A 19,109-nucleotide genomic window follows, 5' to 3' on the forward strand; every position below is an offset into this window, starting at 1 on the left:
ATAGGTAGCGTCGGCGTTCCCGTGCTCATCCCCTGCTCATCCCGTGCATCTCCTTAGCAGCCGTCCCCTCCGGGGCCTCTTCCTCACGTCATGGAGCGCTCCCGTGCAGACTGACGTCCCGCACTTAGGGTGAATATGGTTGCGTTTAGACGGGAATATCGGCCCCTTATTTGGGATGCGGCCCATTTTTCAACGGCGGAATGTAGGTCACCCCTAGTCGGATGCCTTTGTGAGGAGCTGAGCCGTGCCATTTGTCATCGCGCGTCACGTGACTCATCCGTGAGGTCTTTGTTGTCACACATGCTGCCTCATTCTCTCACCTGATTGGCCCAGGGGGTGTGTGCGCGCGCTCTCTGAGTGTCAGACGGAATTAGCATATACAGTGTTGTCATTGTGTAAGTACACAAGTACCCCCCCCCCCCCCACACACACACACACCCCCCCCCCCCCCCCCCACCCTCTTATTCTGTCTCCTCAGAGCTTCATTGTCATATTCCCTGAAGCTATTGATGTTTCCTCCAGAGGAAGTTTTCAAGGTGGGGGGGAAAAAAGGGCTGCTCCGCAGACATTGTTTGTTTCTCGGTTACGACGGCCTAGCGAGAGAACTCTGGAGATGACACTGAAAATGACGAGGCTAACCGTAGGCTGTTAGCGATGAACACAGAAGGCCGCGAGTCAACCTTGCGTTTCTAACCGATGTCCTTGTGTAGCCCGTGTCAGTCACGGTTTAGTCATGTTATGTTTGTGAATCATTGTTTTGTTCGTTAGAGCTGAAAAAAACTAACCCTCCGCGTGGAGGTTAGGGGAGAACAAATACTCCACAAAGGGACCACGAATGAACATCCAGAGCTGCGAACCCCGACATTTCTTTTCCAAGTCGAAGCCATTTTGAACTGAGTCATTGTAAGCAGGGGGGGTCCTGGGTTTGTCCAAATCCTCTTTCTCCCACGTTTCCTTACATCGTACACGTAGGCCCACCCTAGCCCACCCTAGCAGCTGCGAGCTGCACGGTGTGGTCCCCCCGGCGACAGAGACAGAGAGCTGCCTGTCAGGCGTTTCGCGACGTAAGACTTCAAATCCCCCCGCTTGACGGTACGAGCGTGTCGACGCCAAAGGCAAAGTCTTTAGACTGTCATCAGGCAGCAGAGAGCTGCCTCTGGGCCCTGCGTGGTCGCTGTGTGACACTGACTGAGACATCCACCTTCATACTACCTGGAGGAGGGAGGGGGGGAAGGCCTGTCATGGCTCCCAGCACTGCAAAGGCTCCAGCTAGCTGTGTCGTGTCGTGTCGTGTCGTGTCGTGTTGTGCGCCCCCAAACCAACCGACCTAGGATCAGATTTGACATCCACAATCCCCAAATCAGTGGTTAAGAAGCGACATCGTCGTCTACCGACTCTGCCGCTAACCTGCTCCCCTCAAAAGCAGAACCTCCGTGGTAATCGTGTCGTCTTTGTACGGGTAATAGAGTTTTCATAGATGCTGTTTTTTATTTTATTTCATTCTTTTTTAGGTGTCGACTGTGGCAGATGGTACGTTGGGAGCATATGGAGAATAATGTGTGTCTTACCTGAAGAAACTGCTTCCCGGCTTGCTCCCCCCCCCACTCCTGCCCCCCACAACCAAAATAGTATATCCTCATCGGAAAAAAAACGGGCCCCCCCCACACACACAAACACACACACACACACACACACACAAACACACACACACACACAATCTAGAATCTAACGTGGTTACAATCCAGAACCTGTCGAATGGCCCAGTTGACTAGAACTAGAATGTAGTTGTCTTGAAGTGAGTGGGGGGGGGGGGACTGAAGCACAGACTCTCACCATACACCAGTGCTGGCAAGACTTGGGTAATGGTGGATATATGGGTACAGGAATGAAATGATTCCACAACATTGAGCTTTTTTGATTTGATTATGAAGAGAGAGAAAGAGAGAGACAGAGAGACATGGAAGATGACTTGAGATATCGGTATTCTTTTAGGAACCCCACAAACATGTTGTGTGTGTGCGTGTGTGTGTGTGTGTGTGTGTGAGGAAGATGCAGCCAAGCGTAGCCAGTGTTTGACATAATGTTGGACCAGTATGGAGGATGACTGGGAACATCAGCGTTGATATGTGGTGATACACAGAGGCTGTCACAAAGCCTGCGTCCATATGCTGCGGCGCTCATTCGTGAAGCTGTGAAATTGGGTTGCGTCCCAACTAGCCTGGAGACAGTTTTTCTCTCCTTCTCCCTCCTCTCTCTCCCCCCCCTCCCTCTCTCTCTCTCTCTCTCTCCCTCTCTCCGTTAGCTCATCGTGCTAGCTGAGAAGACGGAACAACTAATGTGGCATTAATAGGGTCACGTCTCCAAGCTTTATTTACCTCTTTTCTCCTGGTCTCAGTATAGCTGGCCATGTTGGTCTGCTGCTTCAGATGTGTGTGTGGGGGGGGGGGTTGGTTGGGATCTAGACAGTCCTGTAGGCCTGGCTCCCTCACACATGAAGGCTGCCGCTCCGTGTTGTGGCTGGAAGGGGATGCCGATGCACTTCCTTTACCGGCTGTTGGGTTCAACGTTGTTTGTGATTCAAAGGTTCCCATGGCGATTTAGAGAGTTCTGATACGAAAGGAATTAGGTGTTAAAGTGTCTACTAGTTTGTTGTCTTTGTATGTTTGGAATTCATCGTGGGGAAAAGAAATCTTTGTCTGTATGGAAAGGAGTTTGTTTTTGAGTGGATTGAGGAGTGTCATATTCTCAACTGGCGTTCATCGTCTCTTCAATGTTTTTTTTGTTTTTTTGAATTTGATGAATAAGTGGAAAGGATGTTTGTCTGGTTTTGTGTGTATGGCATTTACAAGTAATCAAGCGCACACGCGCACGCACACGCACACACACACACACACACACACACACACACACACACACACACACACACACACACACACACAGGGCTTCAAATGTACTTTTTGGTCTACAAGGTGTCTGGCGGATGAGGAAATACATTTCAGACAATAAAAAAAAGAAAGAAAAACATTAAAAGGAAATATCACCAAAAGCCCACATTGGGATGAACCTTCTGTAGAGTAGGCTTCAACTTCCGCACTTATCACAGTCAAAGTACCACTGAATATTTTCCCCTGGTTTTCCCTCACGTTTTCTATCTCGTGCCGTCGCGTGTCGTGGGATTTTACCGTCATGCTTAATTTTAGATGGTAACCAGAGGCCTCGTTGTAAGTAAGAGCGCTCATAGACTCGCGGGTGCGTTTGAAAGTCAGGAGAAGCGTGAGAGAGACACGCAGCAGTCCCAGTCAGCTGGAGGAGGCAGGAGCAGTGGATGTTGTCACAAAATGTTGAACCGCCCAAACGCTAACCATAATCACGTGCGGTGTCACACCAGTTTTAGTTTTTGTAAATCGAAGCGTAGCATTCCACAAACCTTTGTCGGCTTCCCACCAAAGTGTCTGGAAAGATTGGACCAGATTTACCCGCCAATACCAAATTGTACCCATGGCGGGTGTTAATGTGTCGCCCTGCCCACACCCCGGTTTATCTCCACTACTCTGACCGGTCCTCTCTCTCTAACACGGTGTGACTGATCAGTCCTGGTATGTTAAAGGACCATATCATCAGTACTGGTACATTTAAGGACCATATCATCGCTGAGGACTTTGTCCTTTCTCCGACCCTTTTGCCTACTAAGTCAGCATGAAGTGTAATGCCATTTGCAGCGTGTGATTGTGACAGTGGACGGAGGGAGGAAGAAAAAAAAAAAAAACATGTTTTAAACGCCTGTGAGTGTTTTTCTTTCTGCCAAGGGCTTGAAAGATGCCAGTTAATCTGCTTACCCCTTTAACCGTGTGCTCTGGGGGTGGGGCTCCTTCTAGCCAGAATAAAGCCAGTGATCCAGAAATAAAGTGATGACCACAGTTATTCCTTCCTTTTGCCTCCGAACCCCCCCTCCCCTCTCCCCTCCCCCCTCCCTTACCCTCCTTTACCCTCCTTCAGTGGGAAAAAAAGCTCCCCCGTTACCGACAATAGACTTTTTCTGCCATATGTTGGGTTGACATCTTCATCAGGTTCACAGCAGGTTACCTTAGTTAACTTTCACTCCACTGGCTGATGGGATTTTCTCTCCTGCCTCCTTGACTAGCTGGCTCAAAGTCTAGACGGGCCTCTGAAGCAGGTCCTCCCAGCCCTGCCTCACAATGCCCACATTGTGGCCGCTAAGTAGCGGCAGCTTCCTCCCGGTTGCTGCCTCGTTACCCCGCCCGGGCCAGCGCTAAGACAATGCCTTTGTCCCAGGGCCATAGAGGGGGCCCTAATCCGGACCACGACATACTGTGAAATAAATCTCTTAAAGATGAGAGAGTAGAGGAGTAGAGTAGAGAGAAACGGATAGAAAGAAAGAAATGATTGCCAAGGAAGGTTAAGAGTGCAGCAGTTTAACCCCTGGCCAAGAAAGAGAGAGGAGTGGAGGCAAAGGGAGAGAGAGAAAGGGGGAACAAGGAGAGGAAGGCGCGACAAGGCCCTTCATCTCGTGGTGGGGACGGAGAGGGGGCCTCCGAGACGATCCTCTCACCAGAGAAACTGCTGTTCTCCATATGGGTTTTGGCCTTTCTTGACAAACAGGGTGCCTATTCAATCAAAACAGACATTCAGTTGGCTATAATAAGGCACAATAAGGCAATAGCAAAAAAAAAAAGCCCAAAAGCTTTCTCACTGCGCTGACTGAGAAGGCCAGTGTGAATCTTTGTGGAGATACACAGCTCTGTTGTTGCTTCACACAGTGGCTGAGTATTATTTAACGGAGACAGGATTCATTAAAATATGAATTCTCTACGCCGTTGTGTTTCATTTGTCCGTTTCACAGATTCTTCTTATTTCGTTTTTTTCATTGAGTGAAAGCTCAGTGTTCCAAGCCTCCTTTGAGCCACACAGCTGAACCGTACTGAACACTAAGACGCACTGCACATCACTGAGGACTGAACTCTGTGTGAACTGCTGTGTGAGTGTGAGTGTGTGTTGTGGGTGTGATGTACCTCTTCTTGCGGCTTGTCGCCGGTCTATTTCAGAACGGTGCTTCGTCACTGTCACATCAGGAAGGAGAGGAACCTCGCCGTAGCGTCTGCTCTGAATAAGAAGTTCAGAAAGTCACCGTTTACACTGCTGGTGGTGATGAGGACGGGTGACCAGGCGCACTTCTAACTGAGCTGCCCTTGTGTTGCACACTTCACCTCAATGAACCGCCCGTGTTATCTCACCTGACCATCGTCCTATCTGGGTTACTGATTGTTAGGCTAGTCGCTTTACAATTCGCAATTTAATTCGTAGTCAAAAGAGGTGATGAGAGGGAATTAAACTGTCAGGAAGATAAGAGATGCCTACACAACTGTTAATCTAACACAGTCCTTGTTAGGCGACCTGTTGTCGTTTAGACGACCTATGTTTTTTTTCACTTATTAACTAGCTAATGTCCTCACAGTGACATCACAGTCATGACATCACAGTGCTCCTCCTCCACCTCTCACCTAGTCCCCTGCTTCCCCCCTCCCCCCCTCCCCCCCTCCCTGCCCCTCCTGCCCCTATCAAAGCTCAGTGTATCGACTTTTAAAGACAGGCATCCCCGGGACATCCAAACATTGATTTGCGACTGACCCTCGCTGTTGGTGCTGGGGGGGGGTGCCGGCGTGATGCCCCCCCCCCCCACCCCCCGCCGCGTCTGTCCGAGGTTAGCCACGCTTGAAACCCACAGGGATCAATGGACACACATCCCTGAGCTATCACTCTGTAAGCACACACACACACACACACACGTGCGCTCACACACACACACACACACACACACACACACACACACGTGCGCTCACACACACACACACACACACACACACACGTACACACACAGACGCACGCGCGCGCACACACACACACACACACGCATGCATACACACACATACTCACACCACACACACACACACACACACACACACTCTCTCTCTCTCTCTCTGAGGAGTCAATGGTCACTCCGGAGCTCGCCATCACCCCGGGCCCACCAGCGCGCGGGTGTGAATAGAGGAACAGAACCCATGACAGAATCCATGATAGGTGATTTCAATTCAATTCTCACCCGCTGGATCTGTTGGCGCTCCATTCAGACGGAGCACGCTGGATGTTGTTTTCTCCCTGTCACTCCGGCTGTCACGGTTAAGATGTTTTCACTGGTACCACTGTGATTTGTTTTGGGGTGTGTGTGTGTGTGTGTGGGGGGGGGGATGTTTTCTCCTGGTGTAAATAGAAAGGTGTCGCTTAGCGCCGCCTTTATGATTGGCATAGCTACGTCAGCCGTTGTCATGGGGTTTTTGCCCAGGTTTAGGATATAGATCGGTTTTGATTACCGTTTGAATTCGAAACCTAGGTAGAACTATGTCCGCCCCAAAGCATGTCCCGTATTGAAACAGAGTTCCTTTACTGACTTGACGAGGGCCGGTGGCAGGGAGATTCAGGCGGACGCCGTTTGATCTCTTCGGAAATATGGAGAGGCGGGAAATGGTTGGGTAATAAAAAAAAAAAAGAGGAAAAAAAAGGACGGCTACGGTGAATAACTTATGCGAGTGATTATGTATTTTTGACGTGTCTTTGTCTGTGTGTTTCAACATATGGGTGTGTGTCGTCGTGTGTGTCAGCCATATGTGTTCTGCAGCATGCGTGTTAGGCTGTGTGCCCGACCGTCTCTGTGTACCTGGGTTGTACATTGTGTGTGTGTGTGTGTGTGTGTGTGTGTGTGTGTGTGTGTGTGTGTGTGTGTGTGTGTGTGTGTGTGTGTGTGTGCGTGCGTGCGTGCGTGCGTGCGTGCGTGCGTGTGAAAGAGAGAGAGAGAGACAGAGAGAGAGTGTTTTGTGTGTGTGTGTGTGTGTGTGTGTGTGTGTGTGTGTGTGTGTGTGTGTGTGTGTGTGTGTGTGTGTGTGTGTGTGTGTGTGTGTGTGTGTGTGTGTGTGTGTGTGTGTGTGTGTGTGTGTGTGTGTGTGTGTGTGTGCGTGCGTGCGTGCGTGCGTGCGTGCGTGCGTGCGTGCGTGCGTGCGTGCGTGCGTGCGTGCGTGCGTGCGTGCGTGCGTGCGTGCGTGTATGTATATATATATACGTTTGGATTTTAAATCAAACAATTTCTATGAGGTTAAAGAAGAGATTGTCTTTTATTTGGTGGTATTTGTGTACATATTGGTTTCATTATTGTAGGGGAAATTCCTACAGGTGTTTACCAGAAACGGCAATTTCCATGTGCATAAACATTTATCTCTGCTTTGATTACACTATAAAAGAGCCTGGTAACCATCCAAAGGTCAGAGTGTACTCCAGGTCAGCGTGACTCTGGGCGTTGCAAACTCTAGACATTCGATCTCATTGTTATTATCATAATAAAAGGCTTCAGCATTCTTTTTATCCAATCCCCCTAGTCCCTTTGCTTGACAGCCAGGCCTGTTTCTGGTAAGTTAGGTGTATTCCGTCACATCATTTGTGCAGGCATAAGAGAGCTGTCAATGACTAGCATTGATTCTAGGCTTTGCGTTTGCCTTTGGAGTCTCTGCTATTGGTGTCTGTCAACATGAGGACCAAAGAGGTGTCAATGAAAGTCAAGGAAGCCGTTAGTAAGCCATAATTAAGAAACCCCCCAAAACAACTGTCCCACTGATCAGGAACATTCTCCAGGAGGTAGGCGTGAATGTGTCAGAGACTTCCATCCGCAGAACACACCACCAGCCAAACTACAGACGCTTCACTGGTACAAACAACTAGTTATCCTCCAAATTGATGGTTCAGGTTTACTGTTAGCTAAAAGGAACCTAGAAAGCCAGCACAGGTCTGGGAAAAGGTCTTATGGACAGATACGATGAATATGATGCAAGAGGAAAGGTTTATAGCACACTACCACCTCATCTGTGAAACATGGTGCAGGGGGTGTTATGGTTTGGGCTCCATGTATTGCTGCCACTAGACCTGGCTCACTTGTCTTTATTGATGGTTGTAACTGCTGACGACAGCAGCAGAATGGATTCTGAAGTGTACAGAAACGTCTTGTCTGCTCCAGTGAAAGGACATGGTTCCAGATGAATTGGATGCTGCTTTATTATACAGTAATACAGTGACCCAAAATCGTCTGATTTAAATCCAATTGAACATTTCCTGATGATAAGATTTTAGGCAAAAAATATCTCAAAACAAAACAACAACTGAAAATGGCTGCAATACAGGCCTGGCAGAGCATCACCAGAGATGATGGAGACTTCAGGCAGTTATTCCATAGGGTGGATTCAAAGGATTGTCCGCCAAATACTAAACATGAGTGCTTCAATTTGGACATTTCATAAATCTGTCCCATTATTTAAGAAATAAAAGTGGTGTAATTTCTGAATGATGAAACCAATAAGTACACCAATACCATCAATTAAAAACAGAGAATCTCAACTTTAATTACTTTATAGCAATTGTGTGATTTTAAATCCAAACTTTTGGAGCGTAGAGCCAAAAGAAGAAAACATCCTTCACTGTTCCGTTACTTACTTACACACAGCACTGTGTGTGTGTGTGTGTGTGTGTGTGTGTGTGTGTGTGTGTGTGTGTGTGTGTGTGTGTGTGTGTGTGTCTGCTGGCTCGAGGCGGGTCCACGGACCTGCTGGGAACAGGACTGGCCTTAGTGACCCCAGGAGGCAGGTACCTTGAGAGGGTCGAGGGGTATGTGTATGTGTGTGAGGGGACCGGGTTGTGTGTGTGTGTGTGTGTGTGTGTGAGGGGACCGGGTTGTGTGTGTGTGTGTGTGTGTGTGTGTGTGTGAGGGGACCGGGTTGGGTGTGTGTGTGTGTGTGTGTGTGTGTGTGAGGGGACCGGGTTGGGTGTGTGTGTGTGTGTGTGTGTGTGTGTGTGTCTGAGGGGAGGGGAGGGGAGGGCAGGGAGGTAGGATTTACCAGCCCGGGGTCTGTCACGGTGACATTTGTGTCCCCCTGGCTCCACAGCGGGGGTCCGCTTCACCTCTGTAACCTTCAACTCTCAGCCTTAACCCTTTACACCCCCCCAGTGTCGGCCGCACGCCTCGCCTGGCCCCGCCGGCGACCAACACTCTCACAATACAGCAGCAGGAGGGAGGGGGGGGGGGGAGGGGGGGGGGGGGGGGTCTGGGGATTGAGGGGGTGAAAGAGGGAAGATGAGAGTTGAGGAGGCTACAGACGGGGAAGAGAGATTTTGAGAGCGACAGAAAGAGGTAGAGAGGGAAGGAAAGTGGGATAGAGAGAAAGGAGCGAAGGGGAGTGTAATACCTTTGGCAGTCTGCTGCAATCCCCTTATGACAGGGGGAGAGAGATATGAGAGGAGGGGGGGAGATATGAGAGGGAGAGAGATAGAGAGAGAAAGATGTAGCAATACCCCAAAATATTTTATCTCCCTCTCTTTCACTGCCTCTCTCTCTCTCTCTCTCTCTCTCTCTCTCTCTCTCTCTCCCTCCTGTTTCTCCATCCCCTTTCTGTCTCTTTCCCCTCTTTCTCGTTCCCTCTATCTTGGCCTTGGTCCTTCTCAATCTCTCCTCCCCCTCCTTCTCTCTCTCCCTCTCTCTCCCTCTCTCTCCCTCTCTCTCTCTCTCTCTCTCTCTCTCTCTCTCTCTCTCTCTCTCTCTCTCTGTAGCAGCAGTTCCCATCCTCTCACCCAGAAAATCAGCATAAAATTGCCCTAACTCTGGCAGATCAGAGGGTTGGGGTAGGGGGGAGTGGGGGGGGGGGAGAGTGGTTGAGGCGTTTGTCAGGGGGAGTCGAGAGGGGGGTGGGGGGGGGTGGGGTGTATGTGGGATGCTAGGAGTCCCCCAGGAGCTCAGAACCCCAGAACCCCGAGAGCCTTTATGTACGTGTCCTTTCAGACGAGGCCCCGTGAAATCACGGAACAGGATTACGTAACGCATCTTTGATTCAGTCTGCTCCGTCCTCTGTCGCCCCACTCCTCCAACGTGACGGCGCTCTCTTGTGTACGTGTGTACGTGTGTACGTGTGTGTGTGTGTGTGTGTGTGTGTGTGAAAAGCACCGGTGGTCTTACAAGAGGGGGGGGGGGGGGTAGAAGGTGTGATTTACGTGTATGAAGGTCCCTCCCAGACGGTTTGATCCCAACAGGGAGCGATAGGCAGCTCACCTGACCACTCCAGCCAACCCCTTGACTTTTCTGGAGTACGTTGTCGAGGGCCGTGTGTGAACGTTTGTCTCCGGGACCCCACCCCCCCCAGCTCCTTGGAAACCATGTTTACCATAGGCCCCCCCCCGCCCCCCCCCCCCGTATGTTAAGCTAAGGCTGGTGGATTATGGAGTTTCACTGCGGCGGGCTTCTTGGCGTCAGTTAGGAAAGGGGGTGGGGGGTGGCGGGTGGCGGGGGGTAGGGATGGATGGTTTCCAATTTTGGAAACCGAGAAATCGTTAACGAAAATAACCACGGTTTTCCGGTTAACCGAGATTCAAAATGACATTGTTGAGCCGCCAATTTCAAATAATGGAGCCCTATACAGCATCGAGACAGCATCGAGAAAACACAGCACCGAGAGTCTGCCCAACCAGGATAATGCCAACACTCCCATTCAAACCGATTCCACCCGGTGATCAATCAGCCAAACAGCAGTGAATATGCAAGCCGTATACCATCCATTAATACGCACAACTTAATGCGCACACACCGGTAAGCCTACCTGGCTTCTGTGATTGGCTTTGGCTGCGGGTCCAGAAGTAGTAATAGTTGACAGGTTCCGTGATTTATCTCCGATGGTCACTTAGTTAACCTCCTTCCATATGATCCTTCATCCAATGCGCCATCCGATGTTATTGCGCGAGCTTTCGGTCTTTCATAGACCTTCTTCAGGCATACGCGCTACCAAAAACAATTTGTATTGTATCCTACAGACCAGACCGTTGCGGTGGGCCTGAAAGTTAGACTAGTCTATTTAGTCTGTAAGGCTATTCTAGGTTTTCTTTTGCCAGAAAAACAAGCTTGTTCACCTTTTCAGACTTCAGAAGGGCTCGTAACTTTGCCTGCTGTACTGAACCCGTGTTCTCTGAAGGTGAGCTTGTGACACGCGTACTTTTGGTGGCACCCGCAACCAATCAGTGGGTTGCAGTCGAGATGGCGACGTACATTTGAAGTATTTCCATCTTTGACAATCACCTTGTTCATGCACATCCTACACACAGCCTCGTCAACATTTGCTGGCTCGCCCTTCGGTCGGAAACAGAAACGCGTCCATATTGCAGAAGTTGCTTTTTTTCAGGGACCAACTCGCTTCCCTAACAGTGTTGCCACATGCCAGGGATTGATTTCTAGCCCAACCACAGTCTAAACACCACCCAATGTGACATCCCAATAGGGCGTTTGTTTGGTAGGTGTGTGTTTGTTAGGTGTGTGTGTGTTAGGTAGGTGTGTGTTTGTTAGGTGTGCAAAAAAGAAAAAATCTGTCATTTCTAACTGCAATTGCGGCATTGCGCCGACGTGGTGGCGGGGGCGCTGTTTCGCAAATAAGTTAGCTTTCGTGTTTGCTAGCGAAACAGCTGATAGTTGATGTTGACTGCTCAAGGAGAATACATATTTGAAAGTACAGAATGCCTGAGAGCCTTATATTGTATTATATTACATTATATTTTGAATGGTCATCTGGTGCCTGAATATTGTTTTTTCCTTTACATATACAGGTGCTGGTCATATAATTAGAATATCATCAAAAAGTTGATTTATTTCAGTAATTCCATTCAAAAAGTGAAACTTGTATAATGTATACATTCATTCCACATAGACTGATATATTTCAAGTGTTTATTGCTTTTAATTTTGATGATTATTACTGACTAATGAAAACCCCAAATTTAGTATCTCAGAAAATTAGAATATTGTGAAAAGCTTCAATATTGAAGACCCCTGATGCCACACTCTAATCAGCTAATTAACTAAAAACACCTGCAAACGCCTTTAAATGGTCCCTCAGTCCAGTTCTGTAGGCTACACAATCATGGGGAAGACTGCTGACCTGACAGTTGTCCAAAAGACGACCATTGACACCTTGCACAAGGAGGGCAAGACACAAAAGGTCATTGCTAAAGAGGCTGGCTGTTCACAGAGCTCTGTGTCCAAGCAAATTAATAGAGGCGAAGGGAAGGAAAAGATGTGGTAGAAAACAGTGTACAAGCAATAGGGATAACCGCTCCCTGGAGAGGATTGTGAAACAAAGCCGATTCAAAAATGTGGGGGAGATTCACAAAGAGTGGACTGCAGCTGGAGTCAGTGCTTCAAGAACCACCACACACAGACGTATGCAAGACATGGGTTTCAGCTGTCGCATTCCTTGTGTCAAGCCACTCTTGAACAAGAGACAGCGTCAGAAGCGTCTCGCCTGGGCTAAAGACAAAAAGGACTGGACTGCTGCTGAGTGGTCCAAAGTTATGTTCTCTGATGAAAGTACATTTTGCATTTCCTTTGGAAATCAAGGTCCCAGAGTCTGGAGGAAGAGAGGAGAGGCACAGAATCCACGTTGCTTGAAATCCAGTGTAAAGTTTCCACCGTCAGTGATGGTTTGGGGTGCCATGTCATCTGCTGGTGTTGGTCCACTGTGTTTTCTGAGGTCCAGGGTCAACGCAGCCGTCTACCAGGAAGTTTTAGAGCACTTCATGCTTCCTGCTGCTGACCAACTTTATGGAGATGCAGATTTCATTTTCCAACAGGACTTGGCACCTGCACACAGTGCCAAAGATACCAGTACCTGGTTTAAGGACCATGGTATCCCTGTTCTTAATTGGCCAGCAAACTCGCCTGACCTTAGCCCCATAGAAAATCTATGGGGTATTGTGAAGAGGAAGATGCGATGCGCCAGACCCAACAATGCAGAAGAGCTGAAGGCCACTATCAGAGCAACCTGGGCTCTCATAACACCTGAGCAGTGCCACAGACTGATGGACTCCATGCCACGCCGCATTGCTGCAGTAATTCAGGCATAAGGAGCCCCAACTAAGTATTGAGTGCTGTACATGCTTATACTTTCCATGTTCATACTTTTCAGTTGGCCAACATTTAAAAAAAAACTTGTTTTGTATTGGTCTTAAGTAATATTCAAAATTTCTGAGATACTGAATTTGGGGTTTTCATTAGTTGTCAGTAATAATCATCCAAATTAAAAGCAATAAACACTTGAAATATATCAGTCTGTGTGGAATGAATGTATACATTATACAAGTTTCACTTTTTGAATGGAATTACTGAAATAAATCAACTTTTTGATGATATTCTAATTATATGACCAGCACCTGTATAATGAAATTTCCACCATAAATTGATGGAGAAAGGGCACAAATTGGTGCATATCAATTCACCAGAATGCAAGAAATTAAGTGTTTGATGCTCGTTTAAGGACCCCCAGACAGCCCTGCTTCATGGGTCCCCCCCGATGTCAAACACCACTGGTACCACCTCCGCCTCATTTTGAGCCAGGAAAAACCCTGAGTAGTGACTGGAAGCCTTATGGGACGTGGTGCCAAGAAGGAGAATATAAGTGATAGTGGCTTAATAAGTAATCAGTTTGTTCTTTTAAAGACATGTATATATTTTATTCTGTATTGTTATAGTGATAGTGGCTTAATAAGTGATGCAATCAGTTTGGCCTTTTAAAGACATCTAAATATATTATTTTATTTTGTATTGAGTATAAAACAGTATTATGAATGAATGAATGAATGAATAGTCTTTATTGTCATTAATACAGTACAGGTACCATACAACAAAATTTAGGAGGGGTGGCTCCCCTGATGCTTGGAAAAAGACTGAAAACATGAGGGCCAAGGGTAAAATAAAAAATGGAAAAGAGCTGGTTTACATAAATAAAGGCTATGTACACAGTGTTTCCTCCAGGAATTTTTCCAATGGTGGCGGGTGGCCGTGACCGCGCGCGCAGCGCGCGCGTTTTTTTTTGCGTGCACGCGCATGAAACGCGCACGCGCGCTCAAAACAGATTTTTTTTTTAATCACAGCCAAAACTAGAGGATGGCCAAAAAAATAAATAAATGAATATACAGAATATAAACTTGTGACTGACAGTCACATACACACACAAAGATCATCAGCTATAATATAATACGAAGTAGGCCTACATGAGCACAAAAGCGGCTAACGTTACTGATTAACTGTTTACTGTAGTGCAGAGAGATGGTAGTCGTAGGCGGCGTATCAAATGACAAAGCTAAACGTTTAATGAAGGACATGAACGATTGTCAACAACACACTCAAGCAGTAAATAGAACAGTCTAAACAACTTGGGTACTACGGACGGAACAATAGTCTCAACCTATAGTTCCGTGCGTGAATTATGTCAACCCACCACATTACAGAAGTAAAATCACAGTCAGATGGAGCATTCGGTAAACAGCTGAGTATCAGCTGAGTTAAAGAAAACAAACTCTTACCTTTGATGAGACCCACATGAGCCCTGTTTTCCCGTACTTCTCCCGTGTGTCTCTTATTGTCCAAATGTTCCCTGAATTTTAGCTGCATGTTTTTCCAGCATGTAATTCCGTTGTCAATAAAAAAATCGTCTCCCCTTCTTTTCCCCTTGACAATACTGTGTCGTTGCTAAAGTGACGGCACATAAGAATCGTTTTTTGACTTGCTAATGTCTGCTAACGTAGCACTTGAAACTGGCGCCGTTCTCTGGACTGCAGCTGCTCCCGCGTTAGCATTAGCATCCATCTTTTCTTCTCCCTTCTCACCGTCACGAGCTCAAATGACACTTGTCGGCCGATCTAACTCTTAACACTCACTTACAGTGGCTTTCTTGGGTTTTTATCCTGTTAGTTGACCTTGTATGTAATATGTACTGTCATGTACCTACTTCTGCAAATCTTCTAATAAAGTTTTCAATCAATCAATCAAAACAGGACTTCTGACACCATGTCGTGTTATTCTATTAAACATACACGTGAGTCCTTCTGTATTTCAATGTAAGTGTCTTTATTTTAACTCGCTCTGTAAGCTCTACAATACCGGTCTCTTGTTGTCTCGTCGTAACCTGCCCACCTGACCTGGGGGGTATTCCATCAACGTCGCTAAAGGAAAATCCTGGCTTATTTTTGATAACTCTCGCGAGACCTATCAGAATATGCCTGGATATTTATAAGAACTCTCGCGAGATTTATCAGACTAAACCTGGATTTTCCCTTTAGCGATGTTGATGGAATACCCCCCGGATGTCACTACGGTGGCCTGTACACAATAACAATAATACCACAGTTCACATTTAGACCAATCAGGAGCCCTTGTGTCACGTCGTCAACTGAATGTCATTAATCAAATTTTGGATCAGCGGTTAGAGAGAGATGGGCGTGGATTTAGGTGCACTTTTAGTCAACATCCATTATAGCGCTGATCTAGGATCAGATATATTTTAATCAGCTAAAATGTTCTTTTTTTATTAATTTTTTTTTTTTGAGAACTTTTTTTTTTTTGTGGACTGAATCAATTCGTGGCGGAGGAAATTCCATCGTGGCGGCCCCGCCACCAATAAATGCATGTAGAGGAAACACTGGTACACTATCTACTATACTACTATACTATACAATAAAACACTGTGCTGTACTCTATGCTATGCTATAAATATCCTAACTTTTCCTATATCTGAACCTTATGTACACAAGGGTTGTCATATTGCACATAGTATTGTTGCACATTCATTTAAAGTATTAATGCATTTTAACATTGAGACATATATTTTGTATTGACTATAAAATAGTATTAATGCATTTAAACATTGAGACAAGAAGCTGTCTTCTGTACCCGCTCTCCCAATATCTCAAACTGTGACCCCCCCTCCCAAGAAAAAGTTTCAGGCACAGGATTTTTTTCCCACTTTAAGCCCTGGGTGTGTGTTTGTCTAGGTAGGTGTGTATTTGTTAGGTGTGTGTTGTAAGTGTGCTGCAGATGCAGTAGTAGAGCAGGACAACATATTCAGCTATGAAAAGAGAGCTAATATCTCCTTCCTGTCTGTCTGCTTACCCTATCTGTCTGTCTGTCTGTCTGCTTACTGTCTGCTTACTGTCTGTCTGTCTGTAAGTCTGTCTGCTGTCTGCTGCTTACTGTCTGTCTGTCTGCATACTGTCTGTCTGTCTGCATACTGTCTGTCTGTCTGTCTGTCTGTAAGTCTGTCTGCTTACTGTCTGTCTGTCTGCATACTGTCTGTCTGTCTGTCTGTCTGTAAGTAAGTCTGTCTGCTGTCTGCCTGCTTACTGTCTGTCTGTCTGCTGTCTGTCTGTCTGTCTGCATTCTGTCTGTCTGTATGTCTGTCTGTCTGTCTGCATAGAATGACATGGTACTGCACATCAATGTTCAGTAGATATAGCCTCCATAGAATGACATGGTACTGCACATCAATGTTCTATCTCTCAGTCAACAGTATGGCAAACACGAGAGAATTAATGCACGTACTTGTAAGAATATATATGCAGGGTCTACATGTCCAATCGCATGCTATCTATGATGAATAATGTCATATCATAATCTACATGGGGGTGGATTAGCAATATTGGGAGACACACATCTCTCGTCTCTTTACAGTGTTTTGCTAGCTCGTGTGTGTTTTTTGTGTTAGTGTGTATGTGTGTGTGTGTGTGTGTGTGTGTGTATATATGTGTGTGTGTGTTTATTTCAGTGTTTTTGTGTGTGTGTTAGAGTGGCGTGTGTGTTGTGTGTGTGTGTGTGCCTGTGCCTGTGTGTGTGTGCGCAAGTGCTGCGCCCGTGGCGTTTAGTTGCGCGCGTGTGTGTGAGTGCCCGACTCTCAGCAGCCACCCTTGCCCCTACCCCTCTCATTAATATGGATGTGTTCTGATGGCAGCGAAGGCTGTGTTTCTCACTCGCTGATTAATGCTGTCTGTCAATTACCTCCAGATCCTGCAGTGCTGTGGAGCTTCCCCCAGGACTACACAGACCAGAGTTGGAAACAACACTATCTACTCTTTTTCATTCCTCTGTCTCTCTCCCTCCCTCCCTCTCTCCTCTCTCTCTCCCTCCCTCCCTCTCTCTCTCTCATCTCTCCCTCTCTCTCCCTCTCATCATCCATCCTCAACCCCCCCCCCTCCCTCCCTCACACATACTATCTCCCTCACTCCCTCCCTCCATCCCTACCTCCCCCCCTCCTCCCTCACCCACACTACCTCCCTCCATCCCAACCTCCCTCCATCCCATCACTCTCTTCCTCACCCTCCCCATCCTGTGCCCCTCCCTCCTCCCTTCTCCCTCCACTTCTCTCTCTCTGTCCCTTCCTGCCCCCTCCCCTCTCCCTCACCCACACTACCTCCCATCCATCCCAACCTCCTCCATCCCTCACTCTCTTCCTCACCTCCCCATCTGTGCCCCTCCCTTCCCACTCCTCCCCTTCTCCCTCTCACTTCTCTCTCTCTGTCCCTTCCTCCCTCCCTTCTCTCTCACTCTCTTTCTCTCTCTCTCTCACTCTCACTGTCCCTCCCTCCCTTCCCTCTCTCACTCTTTTTCCTCTCTCTCTCTCACTCGCTCTCACTGTCCCTCCCTGTCTCACTCTCCCTCCCTCTCCTCCCTCCCTCCCCTCCCTCTTCCCTGTCACTGAGTGCTTGTTGGCGGTAATGAAAAGCAGTGAGCAGGTCTTCAATAACGGACCGACCAGTAAATTATCACACATCCGTGACAGGAATGCGCACACCTCGCTGTCTTCTCTTTTCTCTCGCTCTGTCTCTCTGTCTACCTCCCTTCTCTCTCTGCCTCCCCCCCTTTTTCATCTTTCTGCTGTCCATCGTTCTCCTCCATCCACTGGTCCCTTATTCCAACCCCCCCCTCCAGTGAACAGGTCTCTATCCTTCCCTATACGAGGTGGGGTTAGGGTCATACAGAACCTCCTAGAGAGGCCAGTGCTAATGCTAACGCTAATGTACGCACGGGCTGGATATGTGTTTCTGTTCCAAATGCCAAGCCCAGTCAGACACACGTGACTAGGACACAAGTCCATACGCTCTCTGGTCCCTCAGTGTCTCCTGTCTCTGTCCTCTTCATCTTCCTCTGTCCTCTTCATCTTCATTTTCATCTTCATCCTCCTCTTCATCTTCCTCTGTTTCTGTCCTCTTCATCCTCCTCTTCATCCTCCTCTTCATCTTCCTCTTCCTCTTCATCCTCCTCTTCATCTTCCTCTGTTTCTGTCCTCTTCATCCTCACTCTTCATCCTCCTCTTCATCTTCCTCTTCCTCTTCATCCTCCTCTTCATCTTCCTCTGTTTCTGTCCTCTTCATCCTCCTCTTCATCCTCCTCTTCATCTTCCTCTTCCTCTTCATCCTCCTCTTCATCTTCCTCTGTTTCTGTCCTCTTCATCCTCCTCTTCATCTTCATCCTCCTCTTCATCTTCCTCTTCATCCTCCTCTTCATCTCCTCTTCATCTTCATCTACCTCTTCTTCTTCATCTTCCTCTTCATCTTCTTCTTCATCTTCCTCTTCATCTTCCTCTTCATCTTCCTCTTCCTCTTCCTCTTAATCTTCCTCTTCCTGTTCATCTTCTTCTTCATCTTCTTCTTCTTCTTCATCTTCCTCTTCCTCCTCGACGACGCTGGTTTTGACTGTGCAGGCCCACACAGTCTCATCTCACAGGGCGTACACGTGCACGCACACACACACACACACACACACACACGCGCACACGCCCACGCACACACACACTCTCACACTCTCTCTCTCACAACACTCACACAACCCCCCACCCCCATCCCCCACCCCCCCTCAGATCCATCACGATGCAACCGTGAGAGAGTCGGGGTCACGTCAGATAAGACGTTAATATTCCTCCTCGTCTGTAGTGGAGGAAGATGAAAACACAACCGGGAGGCCACATGGCGTCCCCTTGTAATGTTCCCCACACTGGTTTCATCTTCACACGCTCGCCGTTCAGCACCCGAGTCCACCTTAATAAACGTGATCATACCTGTAAAAAAAAAAAACACACCATAAGGATAATGTGCATGTGTGCCTTTACCTCAGATGAGATTATGCGCGGCGTGTAAATAATTAGAATAACTGATAGAACCGTCGCGCGTTTCGTCTTGTTGATCCCTGACTTTTGCGCG

The 19,109-nt window shown here is 47.6% G+C and overlaps 1 protein-coding gene across 1 annotated transcript in view; it reads left to right on the forward strand.

Annotated features, from left to right (window-relative positions):
* dennd1b (DENN/MADD domain containing 1B) overlaps positions 1 to 19,109 on the forward strand; it is a gene marked incomplete at its 3' end in the record, with an annotated part of 39,796 nt that overhangs the window by 12,107 nt on the left and 8,580 nt on the right. Inside the window, exons 3-4 of the mRNA XM_080536519.1 lie at positions 16,918 to 16,962; positions 18,770 to 18,795. Coding sequence (XP_080392645.1) covers positions 16,918 to 16,962; positions 18,770 to 18,795 — 71 coding nt within the window. The remainder of the gene's footprint in view (positions 1 to 16,917; positions 16,963 to 18,769; positions 18,796 to 19,109) is intronic.

Source organism: Nansenia antarctica, assembly GCF_963989245.1.
Source record: "Nansenia antarctica genome assembly, chromosome: 7".
NCBI classification, from domain to species: Eukaryota; Metazoa; Chordata; class Actinopteri; order Argentiniformes; family Microstomatidae; genus Nansenia; species Nansenia antarctica.